Source organism: Rhinoraja longicauda, chromosome 25, assembly GCF_053455715.1.
Source record: "Rhinoraja longicauda isolate Sanriku21f chromosome 25, sRhiLon1.1, whole genome shotgun sequence".
In the NCBI taxonomy this organism is placed as follows: Eukaryota; Metazoa; Chordata; class Chondrichthyes; order Rajiformes; family Arhynchobatidae; genus Rhinoraja; species Rhinoraja longicauda.
Genome location: NC_135977.1, coordinates 22,094,030 through 22,117,688, shown reverse-complemented (window position 1 = coordinate 22,117,688; position 23,659 = coordinate 22,094,030). Strand labels below are relative to the sequence as shown.

The 23,659-nt window shown below is 38.8% G+C and overlaps 1 protein-coding gene across 10 annotated transcripts in view; it reads left to right on the top strand.

Annotated features, from left to right (window-relative positions):
- The window catches only part of kdm2bb (lysine (K)-specific demethylase 2Bb), a 179,125-nt gene that overhangs the window by 18,815 nt on the left and 136,651 nt on the right, over positions 1 to 23,659 (top strand). For 5 of the 10 annotated variants that reach the window (XM_078421646.1, XM_078421645.1, XM_078421647.1 and 2 more), the window contains 3 exons: positions 4,325 to 4,463; positions 5,288 to 5,366; positions 7,179 to 7,225. In XM_078421646.1, the coding sequence (XP_078277772.1) occupies positions 4,385 to 4,463; positions 5,288 to 5,366; positions 7,179 to 7,225 (205 nt within the window). In that variant the 5' untranslated portion in view covers positions 4,325 to 4,384. Of the gene's footprint in view, positions 1 to 2,536; positions 2,622 to 2,683; positions 2,816 to 3,143; positions 3,162 to 4,324; positions 4,464 to 5,287; positions 5,367 to 7,178; positions 7,226 to 23,659 lie in introns of those variants that run through there. The other 5 variants (XM_078421643.1, XM_078421642.1, XM_078421648.1 and 2 more) reach the window with 4 other exon arrangements.

Below are 23,659 nucleotides of genomic sequence, written 5' to 3'. Positions count from 1 at the left end.
TTTAATAATATTGTAATTCTAATTGAAGAAGGCTGTGGCTCACCCAATAGTCAGTGAAGATATGGTCCAATCAGGTTGAGAAACGCCACAGATTTATAGTAGGTTGCAGGCTTGACCTTATGATTAATAACAATGGATATGTTGCACATAAACAGGAGAAGGGATAATATTGTCAGCGAATGGAATGGATCTTCAAGAACCTGTGTACATCAATCAAGTCATTTTATTTCCCTATTGCCTTTCATGGTAATATGTTCTAATTTGCCATTCTGATTTGCAGTGATATAATTGATCTGTCCTGTCAAGATTACGACCCTTAAGACAGTGAACTTAGATAAGGTCAGATTAGTTTATTGTCATATACATCAGGTTTCAGTGAAATTTCTTGTTCACATTAAGCTCAGAGTAAACAGTGTACATACAGTGATCATAAATACAACAATGAGTGCAAATCAGCTGAATGGTGCAAGATTGTTGTGCAATTTAATACAATAAATATTAATGTTTGATATTGCGATAACCGATTGAAGCAGAGATGAGTGCACGTGGCATCAATTCTGGGTAGGGAGTGTGATAAAAATGATTGGTTCCGGAGTCTGATAGCAGTGGGGAAGAAGCTGTTCTTTAGTTTGGATGTTCAAACTCCTGTATCTTCTTCCAGAAGGTCGAAGAGAGAAAAGGGAACAGCCAGGGTAACAGGCTTTTTGACAATATTGCCAGCCTTCCTGATCAATGCACCATAAGAATGGACTGGATGGCAGGAAGTGATGGGTCTGTGATGGACTGGCTGTGTTCACCACTCTGCATGTTCATGCAGTCAAGAGCAGAGCAATTGCCATATTGATGCTTCTCATCAAAATACTTTCTGTAGTGCCTGAAAAACTGAGAGAAAATCATTGTGAACATGCCAAATTTAGTTTAGATTGACAGCAAGGAAACAGGACCTGTTTACACTAGTTCTGTTATCCTACTTTGTTCTGCAATCCCAACGCATTAGAGGCAATTTACAGAGGTCAATTAACCGACAAACCTGCATTTCTTTGGGATGTTGGAGGTAACTGAAGCACCTGGAGGAAATCCATTTGGTCACAGGGAGAACATGCAAACTCCATACAAACAGCACCCAAGGTCAGGGTTGAATCTGGGTCTCTGGCCCTGTGAGGCAATACCTCTAACAGTTGCACACTGTACTGCCCTCAAATCGTCTAAGAAATATGCTGACATTTCTATCGTATGTGTGCTGCCACATCAATATCCTATATTTTCCATTTAATTTCATTCCCCAGTGAAGCAATACTTATGACGTAGATGGAGTAGAAAATTATGTGAACTATGCTTAATTTCTTTATAGAGATTTGTTCATTAGTATCTATTATGACTGAATATTTTATATAATGGAAACTTGCAGAATTTTAAAGATATTCATATTAGTAAATAGCCTTTAGTGAAACTGTGCAAAAGGATGGATTTGTTAGCTCTGTCAGACATCATTTTATTTGACTGGTAAATTAATCAGCTTTTGTTTTGGCATGGAGACAAAAATATATATTTACGTAATAATTGATACTTTTATAACAATTTACAGCAAGAATATCATTACAAATTAATTATAAGTAAATTTAAATACACTTCGTGATCATGAAAGTGGTATTCTCAGTATGCTCTGCTCGAGATTGCACTATTATTACTTAAGAATTTGAGACTTGAACATTTAGAGTGAAGTGAAAAACTTCGGATTCTCACAAAACAATGCAGTATACAATATAATTTGTCTTTATTGTCATTGTACAACGAGATTGAGAACGCGCCTCCCATACGATGCAATAAATTAATTAGCTAGTTAGTATTAATTTAAACAACCCAATGAAACAAATTAGAACCGTTTTAAAACAGAATAAAGTGCAAGTAGATCTGTGCCGGTTTGAATTGAATGCGAAGATTTACCAGTTATGTGAAACATTGTCCCCGTCTCACACATACAACCTACACGTCTGTATTTATTTGCGGCTATCCAAAAGGGAAAGTATTTTCCCTGTGTCATTTAGTTGATTAATTGACTCATTCCACCGACAACCCAACACACACGATCAGTTGCATGCAAACACATACATCCAGGTCTGCGATCACACAGGGTATCTATTCCTCTCATCTCCCGAAGAGGATGTACCGTGCGCGAAACAATCTCTCCCGTACCATGATGTCTGCAGCTCCTTGGTCTTGGAGAAAGGGAAGGATGCGGGCGGGCAAAAGAGCCGGGACGTCCGCAGCTGGCGCCTTTTCATTCCGTGCGGCATGCGGACGCGGTGGGAAGGAGGGCGGGAAATACATTCGTCTGCGGCTCGAGCGAAGTCAGGAGGGAGGGAAGTCAGCCGCGTGCGTGCGCGCGCGCGCTCTTTCGAGAGCGTGCGTGCGTGTGCGCGCTCTCCCGTCCCGCGGGGACGCGCAAACCAACCCCTCTGATGCAAATTTGCACGGGAGGAGGTGGAGAGAGAGAAGGGGAAAAATATATGGTTTATTTACAACAGCATGGAAAAATGGGGAGGATTTAGTGTGACTTTATTTTTGCACGTTGGTCACGGATAGAAAATGCTTTATTTAATAATAGGGAAAAAAGGCGTGACGTAAGGTGTTTTCTGGCTTTGGAAATGTATGACGTCATATGCAATAGAGTCCTTTAGAAAAATGGTGTCTTTTTACACGGGCAGTAGAGTGACTGAAAGTTATTTGGATTCACAAAATCCTGGGTGATGCATTGGTGATTTAGAGTAATGGTCTCTCAAAAATGGATGTAGAGAAAGAGTCTGGACGAAGATTGGTCTGTAGTTTTTTGTAACGTAACGAGTTTTTGTGCCATATTAAAGCAGAGAGAGAGAGAGAGAGGGGATCTCTGCAGCTACTTGTAGTGATATCGAGGGGAGGGGGAGACGAATCACCGTGTGACTGAAGCTGAAATGGCCTCTTGTTTTTTTTATTTTATTTTCTCTCTTGAGTAGTGACTTCCTGTTTGAATTTTTTTGAGGGTGTGGGGTGGGAGGGGACTTTATATTAAAAATATTTTTCTCTCTTCTCCACACCTCCTTTTCCTTCGTTTGTTTATTTTTTTTTCGTGTTCCCCCCAGCTTCCAAGTTGTGAGGGAAGTGGCTGGAGTGAGAGGGCTCGGGTATGTTGACAGTGTCTGCGACTGCGGGACGGAAGTGCTGCTTCCCGCTGGCCTCTTCCATCCCACCACCAGGCTCTTCGGCCTAGTCCTGCCTCCCTCACCCCCCAAACCAAAACATTTTACAGTTCGCCTCCGAGTGGGGTTTTTCTCCCCAGTTATTTTCAAAATATATTTGGGAGAGACGAGCGGAAAAGCCGAATACCGAAGATTGGGTTGTGCTTTCCGAACTCATCTCGAAGCGGACGCCTAGCGACGAGAGAGCTGGGCACAAAACAAAAAAATATTGTGTTTACAAACCTCTGGCGCCTAAAATATACAGCTTAAAATCAGGAAGCCGAAACTTCACCTTTCCGTTTTGATTTTTGTTTTGCATGAAAACTCACCCCGCCTCTCATTTATGTGTGATTTGTATTAAAAATAATTAAGATCTTGCTGGGTGAAAACTCGCTTCGGTACAGTTACTTGGACCAGACGACCAATTGGTTCCAAGACTTTGATGTTTGCAAATGTTTTGCAGAAAATTGAATTCCAGTACCGTTTGGATCTTTATTTTTGTTTAGATAAATAGCCGATCACTTAACGGACGAGCCAATTATCCTTATTTGTAACACAACAGGTCTGAAAGGTTACTCGGCAGCAGGAGTTTAATACAAGGTGTATCCGAGTTGCTTTAAAAAAAACTGGACCGCCAGTTGTGAAGTCGTTCCAACAATTGTAATTTTTTGTAACCTTAAACGCACTTTAACCACGATTAAAATATAATTTTACGAAGAAATAACTGCGGTGGGACGGCTTCATTAAAATTCATATTTGCTTAAGTGTTGTAAATGTCTTTGAATTGATAAATGGACGTTTATGAATCTATCATGTTAAATGCACTTCTAATTCATCTTCAAGGAAATTAGTGCTAATCGTGATATATTTACATAGCGAGTTCGTTGTGTTCCACCTGTCAGTGCCTCCGTCTCGTCAACAAATGTAAACTTTAGTTCTTTGTATAAGGTGATACTGTTTTCGGGAGGAAGCGTGCACATTCATAAGGTTAAATTTAATATGTAGGCAAAACACATATAATGTCTCATTTTTAATCTATTCTTTGAATTGGCTGTAGATTCTACACTGGTGTCGCGTTACATATAGGTCTGGTTCTCTTCTGTTTATAGCGCACATTTTGTAGAAGGCGGTATGACAATGAGGACCTCTCAGACGATGACATAGCCAGCATGAGGACTTTTGATGTGGAGGAAAAGCTTAGTAGTGACTCATACAATTCAAGTTACGTGCACTTTATGAAAGGAAAAGGTAAGAATTGCGAGATAGGTGTGCTTTGTTTTTTTTTTAAATGTTTGTGTATCCAGTCCACATTGCGAGTGCAGCAGCAGTACTGCAGCTTGGCTGGTCACTGGACTCTGCCTCTCGAATTTCCCGCCGTTAAGGCAAGTGATGACTTTGACGAGTTTCGTCATGATCTCAAATGCAACTCTTGTTTCCCGTGTATAAAATATTTTGTCATGTAAACCATTTCAAAATGAAATGTCATCCGAAGTATTGGGAAATCGTTGAGGGATGTATTTATTTCCTTAATAAAAAATACAACGCATGCCCGTGTTAAGGGGAAAATGTTCTTTATATGTAGCTGTGTGGATTGTAAATTATCGTAACATAGCCACCAAATAAAATAACCACAAGTAGACCTACTGATATCGCTTATTTTCTTTTGTAATTTGCATGTTTGTTATCTGACCCGTTTGTATTTACAGAATTTTATCCAACAGGGATTTGGCCAGCATTAGATGGAAGCGGGGTGGAAGGGCGGGGGTGGGAAAGAGCGAATCAGCCAATGCCAATTGTTTTTTTAAACAAATGGAAGCCAACTTGCATTCAATGTCGAGATATTGTTAAGCAGCAGTTGAATTATTCGCTCCGCGGATTCCCGAATCATCACAAATATTATTTGGACTTAATATAGTAAGAGTAAAACCTAAAATACGAGCCCTGGGTAAATCCCTGTTCAATAACATGGTAGATATGTGAAGCGATTACATCTCTTGTTAATAATTATATTACTGTTGAGATTTTTTCTCACTTCTCGTCCTAAAGTTGAGTTTTACTGTATGTTGCAACAGATTTTACCCTTGAATATGTGCAGAGAGAGACTATCAAGGTCCCCATTATCTTCAGGGACAAAGATGGTCTAGGAATCAAGTAAGTTTCCTAAAAGCTATGTTTTGATTGTATTTATCTGCTACTGTTTCTTAACTTTTCAGCCAATGCAATCGATATGTTTGTATTCAGCACGTATTGCCCTCATTTATTATACTTTCAAAACCAGAAATTGCCCGGAACCGACGGAATGGAGATTGAGCTGGTGTGTAAATTTCTGGACCGTTAACGAAACAGAATTGGTCCCTTTAAGCCTGCCACAAATTATTCTCGACATAAAGGAAGGAGAAACTCTAGTATTGGAGCAACGACCGAACAAATGAATACTATCATTTTCAGAGCAATATTGAAGTTTTACTTTCTAGATTATGTTATATTTCTTCTGCGTGTATGTCGAATAATAAAACCAATAAACGCTAGGATTTACTACTCCCTTAATGAAGATAAGTATTTGATCCCCATTCGAGTCTTGTTGAGGTCCCCTAGTTCAGTACCCACCGTCCAGAAACTCCCATTAACCATTCCCTCCACAGATGCTGCCTGACCGGCTGAGTTCCTTCAGCATTTTGTGTTTTGCTCAATGAGATTATGTGTCCTCATTAACCTCGTGCCCCATTAGCTCAATGAAAGAATGCCAAAATGAGGCTGAAGTGCGGAAACTTGTCCGCGTCTCTCCATTTTCAACGGAGTCAGCAGTTCTAAAAGTTTAACTGCTCTTGCACATTGGCGGAATGTGCACTTGGTCCCTTAAACCGTGAAGTACGTGCCGCTTCCCGAAAATAAAACGGGAACGTGTTTCTGGAGGAAAAATACAGATGTATTTTCTTTCTGTGATATTCTTCACGTGTATCACACCTAAACCATATACCCCGTTGCGTCATTTCAGCCGAGGCCTTTTGAGCGTAACAGTGGGCTTTGATTTGTTTCAAGACGGTGATTATTTCGGAATCTTATTTCAGTCTGGGAAATTCAATTGCTTGCCACATCATATGCCTGTTAGCATTACCGAGGGGAAACTAACTTTAGCAAGATACAGTTAACGTCGATCCCCACGATCCTGAATTAAGGTTGAGAAAGATCGTGTCACATGCAGTCTTGCTATCACGCCTCGCAAGCATTTTCGTCCGGGAGACGAAATCTAGACGAAAATCCCTTTAAACACATTAATTAAAGTATTCAAGGTGGTTGGAGATCATCGTAGACTTTAGATGCGATACAATTGAGCACTTCTCATATCCACTCACCAGGTCGTTTTTAATTAGAAGGGTAACATGTCGACCGCTGCTGCAGAAGATTCCACCTAAAAACGCGCTGATCTCGTAAGATCTCAATTTCAAAGGGGGGCCTTAAACAGGACAAAACTATAGTGATTTTTAGCATTGAAACAAACCATAAAGGTATAAAGTGGAGGATCGCTAGCAACCGCGGTATTTTACCTTTGTCAGTGAAAGATCGTGTTCATTATACAATCCTTGCCCTTACCGCGATGGACATCGTTAACAATGACCAGGATAACCAAGCAGAATTCTTGTAACCACGATACCACCGCACAAATAGACAGGTGGACTTGTACCAGTAGCTGGGATGGTACCTTCGTGGCCAATTCTGAGTCATTAAACAACATATAATTCCCTGGAGCTCAAGGTTCAATCCCGGGTCCGAAATGGAAACCGCCTATTGGACAAAACTGAACAGCCATTCGTGCAATGTAAAATAATAATATAGACGCTTTGTAGGTAAATGTGCTTACGTTTAACTGTAAAAACCAGCTATTGGCACGTGGCGTCGCTTGTTTTAAAGCATTTTTTTTAACGGAAAGGAGACTGAAACTGATATCTTGTCTTTTTACCACAGAACACCAGATACCGATTTCAGTATTAGGGATGTAAAACTCTTCGTTGGTAAGTAAAATTGGAAATGCATGAACTTGTATTATTTAGTGAAATATTTTTTAAGTTTGAACATTTGAACGCCATTTGCAGTAGTGAGAGAAAAATAAATTATTCTTAAATATTGCGATATCCATATATGCGATATCCACGATAAATCATTCGAAGCTTATTTGAACAATAATCAGGACTAGTAAATTCCAAAATATTCGTAAATACTTATCGCAGCTCTGGTTCGAAAATATTATTTGTTTTGTAAATTATGCCTATAAATAATTTACTGGTTATTTCATGTTTTAAGTAGAGTTTTAGTAAATGTATAGACCCTGGGGAATATATCGACATAATCTTGTTGATATGCAATGTTCAGTGAACAATTCATTGGTTTGCATGCCCTTGTAATCTACCAATTATGCTTTCAGATTTATATCAGTACTATAAATAATTTGATTATAATTACTGCAGAGTAGGCTACAATTAAATCAGAGTTTTGTGATCATGTTGGAATACTTTGTTGTGTATTGCCAAAAAATACAAGACTGGAGTAGGCAGTTCAACATCTCAGATCTATTTTTCTTTTTATTTAGCTGAAGGCTTATGCTTCATCTCTAAGTTTCACTTCACTGCTACTATTCTTACAAACTCAGTATTGAAAAATCAATTCATCCAGAATTCGTAGACTTTCATTGCAATTTAGGTGGAACTAACTGCCAGTATCCACCCCAGGGTGGTAGAGCTCTAGTTCTGAGACTATGATGGCATGTCTTGACACTGCATATTCCTCCTCCACTATCATCTCCACCACCATATGTATCTGTCCTACCAAAACTTTAAACACTCTAAATTACTGAATTAAATCCCCTCTCAAATGGCTAGGCTATATTAATGCAGTCAATCCTCATACATTTAGCTTGGTATCCTTCTGGTGAATTGTACTGTACTCTTTACAGGTAGTGAATTATTCCTGAGGTTTAGCATCCAAACTGAATGCAAAGCCCCACATGGAATTTAATGTAGGTTCTATGAACTTGAGGCACCACCACCTCAGTTTATTCACAAAATGCTAGAGTAACTCAGCAGGTCAGGCAGCATCTCAGGAGCGAAGGAATGGGTGATGTTTCGGGTTGAGACCCTTCTTCAGACTGATGTCAGGAGGGTGGGACAAAGGAAGGATATAGGTGGTGACAGGAAGCAGTGGGAGATCTGGGAAGTGGGAGGGGAAGAGAGGGACAGAGGAACTATCTAAAGTTGGAGAAGTCAATGTTCATACCACTGGGCTGCAAGCTGCCTAGGCGAAATATGAGGTGCTGTTCCTCCAATTTCCGGTGGGCCTCACTATGGAACTGGAGGAGGCCCATGACAGAAAGGTCAGACTGGGAATGGGAGGGGGAGTTGAAGTGCTCAGCCACCGGGAGATCAAGTTGGTTAAGGCGGACTAAGCGAAGGTGTTGGGCAAAGCGATCGCCGAGCCTGCATTTGATTTCGCCGATGTAAAGAAGTTGACATTTAGAGCAGCGGATGCAATAGATGAGGTTGGAGGAGGTGCAGGTGAACCTCTGTCTCACCTGGAAAGACTGTTTGGGTCCTTGGATGGAGTTGACGGGGGAGGTAAAGGGACAGGTGTTGCATCTCCTGCGGTTGCATGGGAAAGTGCCCGGGGATGTGGTGGTTTGGGTAGGCAGGGACGAGTGCACCAGGGAGTTACGGAGGGAACGGTCTCTGCGGAACGCAGAAAGGAGAGGGGATGGGAAGATATGGCCAGTGGTGGGGTCCGGTTGTAGTAGCCATGCCCTAGATTGTCAGAAGAATTTGTATTAATTCATTGTTCCTGGTCCACCCCAGGAGAGAGCTGGCGCCAAGTAAGGTAGATTTTCTTGCATCACTCTGTCCCCTCAGAATCTTATCACCATCTGTAGGACTGTGCTATAGAACTGTAGTGTGTAATGACACAGAGTTTAAGAAATGGGAAAGTCGTTAATTGATCCTCTTGGGATCTTCATAATCTATTAAAATGCATTTTCCAAATAATCAACTTTGTGCTCTTTATGCTTGTAAATATTCTGCATTTTTAAGCGAGAATCAATTGTCCATTTGTTATGTAACCAGAACATTTGTAGAAATGAAGGATTTCTTTTATTTTCTCAGTTAACTCAATTGCATGATTCTATGTACATGAACACATTCTTTATTCCATTATTTTACCAAACATGGTTTTTTTCTTCCTCAATCTTTCATTTATTCTTTTCTTTGAGTATTTTTAACAGCCCTGTCACATTTATGCACAAAGAAACCAATTTTGAACAGAGTAAGAGGAATAAGGTGAAAGCAGATGAAGTTTAAATGCTTGAGAATTACATGAGTAAGGGATGGGGAATATGCAGATACATAATATTCACAGCACTCCAGGAAATAATTCACCACATGAAGTTCTTTAAGATGTTCCAGCATAGCAGAGCAATGGTAAATGCCACTATTGTTAAGAATATTGTTAAGTGATAAGTTGCCCAACACTGCAAATGGAGAGAAGAACAATCTGGTGGATGGCGTATTAAAGTTTAAAACAAAAAGGAGAGTAATCTTTCAAGGAACAGTGACTAGTTGATATTCAATGCAGTACAATTAGATGTGGGTGAAAGCTGATTAAACTTCATTTTTTAAAAAAAAGGAACAGCTTCGATTTCTTTGGGAATAGGTCAGGTAATTAACTTCAGTCATTTGGGACAAAGTGTTAAATAAGAGTATCTGTGAATTTACTTTTGGATAACAAACAGAACCTGTTGTATTAGAATTGAAGCATGTAGTCAAGATATCTGATTTGTGCTTGAAATTTTGAAACAGTTTTCAGCTGTTTCGTAATTTCTTGCAAATATTTAATCAATTTCTCAGAAGTCTTGGTGAATGTACACAATATTGCAGGGTCATCATTATTGAGAAAATGACAGAACAAATATGATTTCTATATTTCAATGTCAAAAAATTTTGAATTTCAAAATAAGCATGAGGGGAATGACCATATGTTTGGTAATATGGACAGGAAGCTAAGCAGATAGAATTAAAATCATTTTCCATATGATTAATATCTGAAATAATGACCCCCCTCCTAGATGATCTGCTGATGTGGACAATAATTTTACCTCTAGTTTGTAAGTGTGTGGCTTCTTTCTATGTCTTATAGAAAAGCAGATAATATGTTACTACAACCAGCGGATTAGAAACACCTTTAATCACTGGAGACTACAGTGAATATAAATAGAGAATGACAATGGCACAGCCAGCCACTCTTCCTGCTAGCTAATAAGTATAGCATACTACTTCCTCTAGGGGAACAGCTGTTGATAAAAAAAATAGAAATCTTTTGTGCATTTGCGTTCTTTGTTGCATGATGGGGCTTACCTTGTAGTGCAAATGAAGTGGTCTTCACAGTGCTATTGCTTGTTAAAGAACTATTTTTACTTCAAACATTCTTCTAATAGATATAATGTGTGGATGAGGAGGGGTGAAAGAACTTCCTTAAAGCTTAAATGGTGCATTGTTCAGTTTTAGGAAACATCAGTAGCTCAGCTTGGGTGTAACAAAATTGGTTAATCATGTGTCTGTTTAAAAAAAATGAGGGAGACATCTGTTTTTCCTATTATAAATACTAACAACCAAAAGTAAGCTCTGACTATTCATAAATTGTATCTGTCCAAGCTTGTTTGATCCATTCTCAATATTTGAATCTTGAGATTATTTTCTGGGTGGCAGCAATTTTTGAGTAGATTCTTGCAACAAATATTACCATGTTTTCTGTGTTTTTTTTTTCATGTTATAGAAAAGATTTCAAGATCTTTACGTGGCTACTTTATGTGATCACTTCACTTCACGTTGCAGAGTGATTTCAATGCTCTGGAAAAAGTGCATAGGAGATGTATATGGAGTGGAAAATTGTTCCTACGTAGAAAGATTGGATATGCTATGATTATTTTCTTTGGAACAGAGGAGACGGTAAAGGGTCGGGGAAGCAAATTAATTGAGGTATATTAAAAATTATGAGGAGTATGGATAAAACAGGAAGGAACTGTTTCAGAAAAATAATTTTCTATGTCTTTGCCATGTATAGTGTTTCAATAGTTAGGTACAGGTCCTGCACCTGGAAGGTAATGTAATCAAATCTCAACATAGCACTATGCAAACTTGAATACAGTGGTATTTGTAATATAATCATTCTTATAATTTGTATGTTAGCATTCGGAACAAAAAATAGATAATGGAAGGTGCCGATAGGGTATTTTAAAAAAAAAAGTTCACTATTCTCTTTTATCTACCCACCCTATTACACTCGTATTACAACTTCTGATTTACATTATTATACCTGGTTGACATTTAAATATCCAATGTGGCTTAAATTGTCACGTGCCTAGGATGGGTGGCAAGTGCTAACTTTACTCACATCCCAAGAATGAATTGTGTATATGTGTATGTATATATGCATGTACATATGTATACACATATAATCACAAATACATATATGTATGTGTGTATATATTTTGTGTGTAAGATTCAACAGCTACTTTTCTGAGACTAAGTACTATTAATGGTTTTATTGGATACCATACCACTTATTACTATCAAATCATTTCTATGACAGGTACTGGATGCTGACTTTGCACTATTTTACTTATAGCAGTTTAGCATTTGTTCCAAGAACTACATTCATTTGTAGTGCAGATAAACTGTCCAAATTAAATTAACACCCGTACGGTCTGGGCGGGAGACGGGGGTGGTTGTGTGAAGAGTGAGGGTGCAGAGGGGGGGGGGGACAAGATTATTTTGGATATCAGGCAAGCAGATTGGAGACAGCTGGTTTGCCTGAACGAAATGAAGAGAAAACCAGTGAAATAAATGTTAAAATCAGGAGCAATAAGGTCAGAGAAGAAAATGTAATCACTGTGCAGAGAGTGACTTCAGCCTGCATTCAGAAGACTGAAAAGCCAGGAGGAAGGGAAAGTGAAACAGGACAATGATGCAACAAAAACACTGATTATAGATGCATTACTGAAGATGCAACAAATCTCATAGCGCATAAACCACACAGTGGGGGCAAAGCTACAGTAAGTTGAGAGTAGAGGCAAAGCTCGGGGAAATGGTAGGTAGACCGCAAGATGGATTTGGAATCATTTGGGAGCATGAGGGAAAATGGCAGAATAGCTGATGACACTTAAGTTCTACATTGGAGCTGGAAACAACAATGACATGGTCATCTTGCTTGGGAAAGAGAGATGAATGGATGGTGGTCAGAGCAGAACTGAAACAAGGTTTGTTCCACTTATTCCTCAAACATTTTGGCATAGTCTGGACCCATGCCAGGCCTTTCATTTGGAGAAAGTGAGTGGAATTAAGCAAATTGTTCAAAGTGAGAACAAGTTCCGTTAGGCAAAGGAGGGTGGTGGTGGTTGGACGGACCTCTCATCAAGATGGAATGAAAGGACCTTCAGATTGTACCAGTATAGAGGGACTGACATCCTTGGTAAAGATGAGCTGGTTGGGACTGAAACAGGAAGATTTCAAAATGGCTGAGCCAGATAATTTTATAAGTGGTGATCTTTGGGATGTTAAAGCCAAAGGACTGAAGATGTTTCTTGTAGAATTCATTCAGAGAATGTATCTTCATTGAAAATGTGAAACATTGAAATGTTTTCCAGAGTCTTTTATTTGGCAATTACATTTTTGGTAAGCATTGTGTATGATTGTCTGCAGGTCATTTTTCAAAATAATTATTTTTAAAAATGGTTTAGCTTTTGATAGTTTTTTTTGCATTCTATCTTAATATCCTCAAACTCCAAGCAATTGGGCATAACCAGCATAATTAATTTACATTAGCTATTTTGGACCTTAATTCCCTGTTTTTGTGTTTAACTGTATCACCAATTTAGTGAGCAAGGGTAAAATGTTTATTTGTTCATATTATTGATTAAATCAAAGCTAGAATTCCAGAGTCACAAGATGGTTTAGTTTAAAAAACATCTTATTATATATATATATGTTTGGAGGACTTTTAAAATGGTCCAGGATTATGTATTTAACAGTTAGCATTTTTCCAATATGGGTCCAGTAGTTCACTGACCTCCTTTGATCTGAAGTAGTATCTGAATTTCATCCAAAGGTTTGCTATGCTATAATATTTTGCTTAAGCTATCACAAGGTCTCGGCAGTTTCCACATTTGTTTCCCAGTGTAAATTTCTTCTCAGCCACAAAATTGATTCACTAGCTCTCGTGCATGGAAATAATGCAGTTTGTCCTGATGTGGATTGTGGTTGAGAGATGCTTGGCTTAAGAAGAAATATTTGATTACTGTTGATTTTAATTTCATGAAGGGATTCATTTTCTCTGCCTTGCATAAGCACTCTTCCGGGACTATGTCAGCAACATCTTGAGAAAATCTAAGAAATAAAAATCATCCACAGTTATCTATGAAATTAAAAAACATAAACACTTCATGTCCTCCGTTGCCCAAGGGCGTCCAGCAGCTCCAGCTATGTGATGCATTTATAACGGTTTGAAAGCTATGATATTATAGTACATGGGGTTAGGCTGATGGGTTGACTTTTTTTTAAACCGTTCTGCACAGTCCTCCTTGTACTTTTTAACGATCTAAGAGAAAAAAGAGTGATTTCCTGCTTTAAAGTCACAGGGCATTAGGCATAGAAAGAGTCTCTTTGAAGATGATCTCCAAATAAATCATTGTCCATCTTTTTCTCTATAGTACTAATTGTTTGAATTTCTTCAGTCATGCAAACTGACCACATTTGAACTCATGGTCAGATTTGAATTGAATTGGGCAATGTTGCCTGCTCGTGTCATAGTCATATGATATCCTTCTGCTATTTTAACAAGCGTGTTTCGATTGAACCTAGAAAAGTGAGGAAAAAAATTTAAAAAGCTGATGTGGTCAGTGATGATATTACAGAGTATCTAGTCAAATCGGTTGTTACCTGTCACATTCAATTAATAAGTTTACATTTTTTTTTACCCTTTCTCCCAAGAAGGAAGCAACGGCTAAATGAGGTGTTAACCAGAGACCCCTAAATGTCCTCCCAAGGTGGATTTAAAGGAAGCCACTGTACTGCTAGTGTTTCAAAGAGTGACGTCAGATTCTTAAGAGTCTTGACCAATTGTTCATTCTCAATTGACACCATTGTAACAGATGGTAATTAAACGTCAAACAATAAATATTGGAAACTAAATTGGAATAGGCTCATTATATCAAGTTGGGTCCTAATGAGACATAATTAAATATCTTGAAGTGAAGGATCTTCTGGGTAGAAGTTGAAATGAGGAATTGCAGATGCTAGTTTACTTTTTTTAAAAGGCACAGTGCTGGAGTGCTGACCCATTGAGTTATTCCAACACGTTGGGTCTTTGGGTAAGAGTGTTCAATTTGTGAAAATTCAGTCAGACACCTTTGCCTTAAAACAAAAGTAAATGCAATTATGGTGCCATGCAAGCAGAGTGGCTTGAAGTAAACTGGGAAATATATGTAATGTTGCGAAATAATGGAGAAGGATGACCCATTAATGGTATAGGTTGAGTGGGCAAAAAATTGACAGATGAAGTGAGGAAGGAAATGTGAGGTTTGCACTTTGGTACGAAGAAGAAACCTCTCCATTGTTTCCAGCTATGCTTCACGCTGCCAGCATAATCACAGGCTTGTTCCACCCCTGGTCATCCCTCCGTCTCCCTGCTTCCTTTGGGCGGAAGATACAGAAGCTTGAAAGCGCGCACCACCAGACTCGGGAACAACTTCTTCCCCTCTGTTATCACGCTTCTGAATGATCCTTCCATATTGTAAGGCTTCCATCTTTTTTGTGATTTCTCTTATAGCACTAAAATAATTTATCACCAATAAAAAGGTATCTTTATGCCTATCTCTCTTTTTGCCTATTTAATTGGAACGAACTGGGTGTCCATGCATAAGCAATACTAGGTGGTTAGCAGCATTTAAGCAAATAATGAGGAGGACATAAGGAATATTGGCCTTTCTTATAAGAGAGTGGAGTACAAAACCAGGGAAGTCTGTATAAAATGTTAATTATATTTTTCAAGGAGGAAAATGCTTGGTTTGGAAATAGTGCAGCGAAGGTTCACTGAATTGTGGACATAAGGAACTGCTGATGCTAGAATCTTGTGTAGAACATAAAATGATGGAGTGACTCGGCATCTGTGGAGACAATGGACAGATGACATTTTAGATTGCGATCCTTCTCCCGACTCCAAGGATCCTATCTGAAGAAGGATCCAGAGCTGAAAATTTGTCCTTCCATTCCCTCCACACTTGCTGCCTAACATACAGGTTCACTGGATTGTTTCCTGGGATGAAGGAGTTATGAAGAGAGGTTGAGTAGATTGGGAACACATTTTAAAACTTTTATAAGAATTAGGGAGATTTTGTGAAACCCATTCTAAGGTGGCATGACAGGGAAGACCCTCTGAGGCTGGTGGATGAATCTGGTATAGTCTCACGATAAAAGGTTCAGATATTTATGGCTCAATCTTCTCAATAGATTGTGAAAAAGTTCATAAGTTGTAGGAGCAGAATTTGGCCAATCAGCCCATCAAGTCTACTCCGCCATTCAATCGTGGATGATATATACCTCCCATTCAACCCCATTCTTCTGCCTTCTCCCCATTACCTCTGACACCTGCACTAATCAAGAATCTATCAATTTCCACCTTAAAAATATCCATTGACTTTGCCCCCACAGCCTTCTGTGGCAATGAATTCCACAGATTCATTACCGTCTGACTAAAGAAATTCCTCTTCATCTACTTTCTAAATGGCCTCAGACTCTCCCAGTAGTGGAAACATCCTCTCCACATCCACTCTATCAAGGTCTTTCACTATTTGGTAAGTTTTAATGAGGTCCCCCTTATCCTTCTAAACTCTAGTGAGTACACACCCAGTGCCTTCAAACGCTTTTCGTCAAACGAATCTTTGGAATTCTGTGCATCAGGGCAATGTTGATGCCAAGGCACACTTTTAGATTACAAGATCAAAGTGGGGGGTTGTGGAAAGGCCGCCAAACAGCTTAACTAATATTTTATTGAATGACAGAGCAGGCCAGGCTTGAAGGGCTACAGGGCCAACTTCCCGTATTTCTTACGTACCCACCTTTCTTCTGTTTGCGATATGCAGTTTTGTCTTTTCTTTCATTTAACTTGACTCTTGATTCACTTGTATTGCTTGTTTAGCATACATTTATTAATTTTATATATTGCCCAAGAATGAGGCAGATTAGCCATATGAAGATGGGATAAGTTTTGTAATTTTTAGATTGAGGCAGAACACTCTGGGGCAAAACTGCTGACATGTTAATGTTCAAAGGTTGCTGGACTTGTATGGCCATGTCAAATGAGATTCAACGTCCATATGATGTAAATTCTACTATATACGCGCGGTCCTCCCAGAACACTGAAGTATGTCTTAACCAGATTTAACTAGTTTAGCTTTAGCCTGTGCTAGTTAAAAGACTCAATTTTATCTGTGCTGCTGTCTGGAACTCTTGGAGGCATCCATGTTCCTCTTTCTAAGTGGCTTTTTGAACTTTGTATTGTCACAGATTTCTCTCAATCTTAATCTTCTCAAACCGACCCTACCTGCCAAGTGTTTGCCAAATACTTTTACTCCACCTCCAACCCCATACTTGTTCATCCTGATCTATGACATTTCTCTCCTACGACAATTCTCCGCAAAAGGGCAACCTATTTCCTATTGAGCTTCAAGTGTATTAGAATGTTGAAGTTTCCTTCTTTCAAGGAAGCTCCCTAACAGCATGTTACCCCAGTAGTGGTCGTGGGCTAAAAGGTTCTTGGATTCCTGGTCAACATGAATCAGTTTACTCATCAGTTTACTTCACTGATCTCTACAGAGAGCTATTTATGTATATTTCGATCCGGCGAAAAAGGATTGGAATTATAGGAATTGGGAATTAGTTGTTGAGTGCTGGCTGGGATTTAAACCAGCTTAAGCATGGAACATGTTCCTGATGTGAGTCTCATGGATGTTATTAACTTTAACTCAGTACTTGGGTTGTTCATAATGGCAGATGGAGGTCAGATTCCAGGATGAACACATTATCCTTTTGGCACAGCAAGCAAGATATCTGTCACGTTGGCAGTCCAGTTGCAATCAAACATAGTTCTGGAGTGTAAGGAGATGATTTCATTCATTGTTGTTTGGCAGCCACAATTGTCATACTCCCTGCTTTGACAACACCCTTTAAAAATTTCCTGTACTAAGTCAAGCCTGCAATCTGCTGCAGAGCAGCCACTCGGTTAAAATAGTCCCCTGGGAAGGAAAGCTTCAAAATACAGAAAATACGCAGTGTAAGAGTTTACATTCTCACAATGTGTATCCCAACCAAGTAATCTGAAAGTTGTCCAAAATTTTCAGCTCCCTGAGGAATCTTTTCAAATGAATTTGTAGATGTCTTTATTCTCCCATTTTAAAAGATCACTCGGACAAATGTTTACTTTGGTGGAGTGCAACTGATCTTGTTGGCATATGACTGTAATAACACGCAAGAGAAAAATAATAAATATAAAATCAGTACCAAGTGTCCAATATGGATAACTGACAAAGTAAATAAATGTAACCAAGATCCACTTGTCTTTATGAAAGTAAAATATGGACAAAGGAAAATAAAAGTTTTATTCCTGAGACAGTTGACAATTGAAACTAGCCATAAAGTTGACTTTTTAAAAATGTCCTTGGCTCTGAGTGTTGCTGACTTGGCCAGCATGTATTGCTCATTCCGTATTGCCCTTGGGAAGGTGGTGATGAGCCACTTTATTAAACTGTTCGATCTTTCTGGTGAAGTCACTCGCACAGGATTTAGACCTAGCGATGCAGGAACTACAGTATATTTCTAAGTCAGGATGGTATGCATCTAGGAAGCAAACTGTCATCATATGTCAACAATACCTGTCTCACTTAAGGGTCATTTATTTGGTTGGTTGTGTTTGAATAGGCTGCAGTGCATTTAGTAGATGGTAGATACAGTAGACACTGTGTTCTATTGATGGATGTATTGAATGTACCAATGCAGTGGGCTGCTCTGTCCTGGATGATTTTAAACTGCCTCAGAGATGTTGGATCTGCACCTATTCAAGCAAGTTGGGAGTATTCCAGTACACCTGTAATTTGTGGTTTATAGATAGTGGAAAAGCTTCAGGATGTGAAAAGGTAGATTGCTTGTTACAGGTTACTCAGCCTTTAACCTTGTTTTGTGATATTTAGCTTGCTGGTCTAGTTGAGTTTCTTGTCAATTGTGACTCTTACATTGCTGATACTAGGGGATTTGGTGAAGGTAATCCCATTGAATGTCAAGGTTTAGACACTCATTTATTGGAGAAAGCCTGGAAGCTTTATGGTATGAGTGTTACTTGGTATTTCTGAATGTTGTATAGATCATGCTGCGTTCAAGCAAGGACAGCTTCTTTTGCTGAGGAAATGTGAAAAGAATTTAACATTGAGCAATCAGCAAATAACACAATTTCTGTGAAGGAATGAAAGTCATTGATTAAGATGTTGAAGATGATTGGGCCAAGAACACTGCAAAGAAGGAGTGCAGTGAGTGCAGTGGTGATGTCCTGAGACTGGAATGATTGATCTCCAACACTACCATTTTTCTTTGTCTGAGTTATGCCTCCAAATAGTAGACTGTTTTACCTTTGATCCCCTATTGAGTTCAGTTTTGCCAGGATTCTTTGATGCTGCTTCGATCACTGCTGCCTTAATGTTAAGAACATTCATGCTTGCCTCATCTCTAGTGTTCAGCTTGGTTTAGACTGTAAAGTCTGACATTCAGTTTTACATTGAAGGTTAAAATCACATTTTCCCATGTTAAGTAGCAGGTAAATGATCTGTAGCAAAAACAGAAAATACCAGGTGTACTCAGATGGCCAAGATCCGTGGAAAGTGAAAATGAGTGAATATGTGAAAATCAAAATCCTTCGTCAGATTTAGGAAAGAGGGAAATTAGTTTTAAGTTTCTGAGAAGATTGTTTTGGGGGGGATGAAAAGAACAAAGGGTATATCTGGGATAATATGCCAGGTCAAATGGATTAATGATTGTAATAAGAGAGTGATTACACCACATTGCCAGTGTTATGTGTTGACAATTGCAAGGATATGGGAGGTGTCCTAACGGGTCAGGCTGTACTGATGTAGAGAGAAAAACTGAGCCAATTACACGGTTGGAAAGAGTCATTTCTAATACAGACAATGAAAGTGAGTTACCTAAAGTTAGCGAATTTGATATTGAGTTTGGGAGGCTGTAGCATATCCAGATGGATAATGAGATACTGTTTTTCAAACTTGTGTTATATCTCCCTCTTCTTCCATGAATGGAGACCCAACCATAACCATGTAAGTTTCCACAGCTATGCCTGTGGAATAGTCTTTGTTTCAGTCCGTCAATACTCTATCCAATACATTGGTCCTGTTTCCTACACTCGTACCAGATTTGAAGTTTTCATTACTTTTGCTGACATTTTTCACTCTGCTCTCACCTTCACATGACTCTGCTCTGACTCACTTTCCTTTTTGAATACCTCCATCTCCATTTTAGGAGATACGTCAGCTATAAACAGCTATTGCAAGCCTACAGACTTCCATGGTATCCTGAATAAACTTTATCCCACCTGTCATTTCTCAGTTCCCCAGTCTCTGCTGTATTTATTCTGATTAATTCTCAGCAGTGCCTCTGAAATGTATTCTTCCTGAACTGTTGTTTCCCATATGTTACAGTGAACCAAGCCCATATCCACATCACATCTAATTCCCTTGTTTCTACTCTTGCCCTCTCCCCTCTGGATAGAACAAGAACTGAGTTACCCTGATCCTCACCGTACACGCCCCCTCACCCCCCACCCCATCCCCCAAGTCTCTATATTCTACAAGTTGTGCTTTGAAATTTTGCCAGCTCCATATGGATTCCTCCCTCCCACTCTCTTTCTGCATTCTGAAGAGATTGTTCTGTTTGCAGGTCTCTGGTCTGCTCTCTTGTTCCCGTCATCTGCTTTTTTGAACAGTATTTTCCCACACAATTTTGCTCTTTCCATCTCTTTCCTTCGGATCATCCTGAAGCCCAAATTGCCTTTCCATGTAAAGTAGTATTTCACTGGTGTGTTTTCCTTTTAGTGTTCTGCATTCAATGTGCACAATAGAGAAACAAAATGCAGGTTAGATTAATACAGGAAGCTACTTTAGTTCCCCTTCTCGCCTCTATACTGACTTATCAGTCCGTGGCTCTTATATCATGCAAACTTGCCTTTTTCTTGGAATACCAATCTTGCGTCTTTTTGTTTAATTTTTTTTTCTATTGTGACTAAATCTATGGGGTATTTATAATCCTGGCATTTTATATTGGCGAAGGACCATATTTGTCAGCCACATTGGTGATTGTATTTAGTTACATGGTGCTAACTCACAGTGATGATTGTTGATCAAATTCCCGCAGTGGACCCCATTGACTCAATCAGTCCTTCATCCTGGAAATTGATGTAATTTCCTGAAGTTCAAGTAGACATGCATTGCAAATTGTTTAAGATGATTTTAATCTAATGATGATTATTTAAGTAACATCATCAAAATGCTACTTTATCCCTGCTATTAAAGCAAACATGATTATCACAAATATTAGCAGATGTTAAACGTTTTTAAAAGTTTAGATAGTTTATGTTTCTTTCCCAAGAAATAAATAAATATGCCCATTAATTTTTCTATATTACTGCAATTAATTGAGTTAATGGTTTCCTCAATTTTGTGTGTCTCGTGAGCAGGTCGTTCATAATCCTTTAGTTCTTGCATTTTAGGTAGAGCCTTAATGAGGAAGGAATCCGAAAAAATTGGTGGATTTAATGTAAGAGATGAGCTTGGCAAAGGGAGGAGAAAAAAAAAATAGAAGTGGCAGATGCGAATTCAATGGGAAGCTGAGTTGATGTTGGGCAATGGGGAGAAGGAGGGAGTAAGTTGTTATAGAAGTGGATTCATTAATATTGTCAATTTTAAATATGAAAAAAATTAGAGACTTTTCGATGCAGAATGCAATGATTGACATGTAAGATTCATCTCAAAGTGAGTGCTGTCACATTGTGTTGGTTTGAAAAAACAAATAAACTTGTATAATACACTCATGACTTAACTCGAGCTTTAAAAAGCAAATGAGAATTCTGGGATAAGTCCATTTTGCCAACAGCAGATTGATCAACAAAAGTGTTCATTCTTGTTGGCCATGACCGAATTGTTTTTTTCTTAACTTTCCTACAAGATTTAGTGGAAGTACCAAATATTTAAGTACGTAAGATTTTACATCTCTTAAATTTTGTGGTTGAAATTTCTTGCAGGCAAATGTTTGTTCTCTACGCTGGTTAGGCTAAAATAATGCCAAACAGAACTCTTAATCTTTCATCTTGTTATTTGTTGCATTTTCCTTGCTTGAAAGCTTTAACTTGGTAGTATTGTAATTTTCTAACCACTACAAACGTCAAGGCTGATTCTGCATTTGTCTGTCATCTGTGCAGAAATATTGGAACAGATGGCCTTTTGTAACTTGAAAAAAATTAGTTTTTTGTTTCTCTAAATAAATCGTACCTTGTGCTTTCAGAATTTATTTATTTATTTTAAGCTTCACTTGTTGGTGGTAAATCGAGCCAGGATGTTTAGGCGCTAAAAATCTCTGAAATAGGCAGGCAAATAAGCATTATAAAATTGCAAAAAAAGGCACGAAAAAGGCATTTATTGACCAAAAAAGGCATAAAAAACATGTATTTCCACCACCAAAATATGGTTAAAAATAATAATATAAAGCTATACTACATTAAATGACCAAAATTGCCTGGTTGCACACAGTTACCAGCATTTTTTGTCAAATTATCTGGTGTTAAACTATGCCGTCTGTCAGACAGAATATGCTTCAATGAAAAACTTCTTTCTACCCCAGCTGAGGTCACTGATGCATTCTTGAAACAATCTACAGACTCTATATTCATGTCAATATCTTGTGCATAACAACTACCTTGGAGAACTTTAGCTATGTTTTGTATTTCTTCAAGATCTTTGTTACCAAAAATCACTCTCTCACATTTTCCTTGTATGTTTTTACCTTCATCGCCAGGAACTTTACGAATATCGTCAGTTACCTTGTTGAAAACCTGCAAGTTATTCACTAATGTTTTGCCACGTTTCTTAAGGGAAGTGATAGCTTGTGGGAAGTTTGCAAAGTTGGAAGCAATAAACACAAGATCGCGGTGGAGGGACCTTTTCTGCATGATTTCACTGACAATCCTGACTGCAGCAGATTCTTCTTCAAGACAGTTGACGATTTCTTTTATCTTTTCAAAATTTGCAGCATAGTAGAGTACAGCACAGAGCCATGTACCCCACCTAGTCAAAACGGGCTGAGGAGGTAGCGGAATCTCGGGTGCCATTTCCTTGAACAACTGCACAACTGCTTTGAGGAAGATTTTCTTGACATTGGAAACTAGGCGATCGACATTTGGAAACAAGCTACGTATGTGCTCGGCAATTCTATGGAGTCCGTGAGCTAAGCATGTCAAATACAACATGTTGGGGAATAAAAGAGCACGAGCAGCTTTTTTCATGTATGGAACAGCATCAGTCACAAACAGACAAACATTCTCGTGTTTTATATCTTCTGGCCAAAGTACAGCAAGTGAAGATGTAAACAACTGAGCAATAGTTGAGCTGTTTGACTTCTCCAATACTTCCAATGTCAACAAATACTCCTTTGATGGTTGACCTGCCTTCAGGGTACCGATGACTACATTGGCAACATATCTCCCCACAGCATCGGTTGTCTCGTCTATTGAGATCCATATTTTGTTGCATGCATCTTTATCTCTAATTTTCTGCACAACAATGTTGAAGTTGCTGTCAACATAATTTTTCTGTAATGATGACTTGCTCGGTATATGTTCCTCTGTGCATTTCTCTAAAAAACTTCTGAGAGATTTGTTTTCCAATTTCCACAGTGGAATTCCAGCATCAATGAATGTCTTGTACAGATCACTCGAAAACTCAGATTTGCGACTGGAGCCAGCAGTAAATGTAGTGAGGAGACAAGCTTGCATATTTCGCACCTTCAGTTTCTCTGCCGCCGACTTGTGTTTAGCTGCCTGTACATGCTGGGAGACAAAATATTTCTTCTCATGATTCACTGCTTTCTCACATGCTTTGTAAAACAGCACATAGTTGTCTGTCGAGAATATATCAATCACGTATACTCTCACCAAATCGTTCAGTTTTTTACAAGGCGTTGACTTGACTTTAGGCATTTTGACGCTTGCAGCGGTAGCTCCTACAGGAGCGGGGATGCAGACCTCTACAGGCAGGCCAAGTACAAGCTGAGAAGAGGAATCAGAGCTGCCAAGGAAAGGTACTCTGA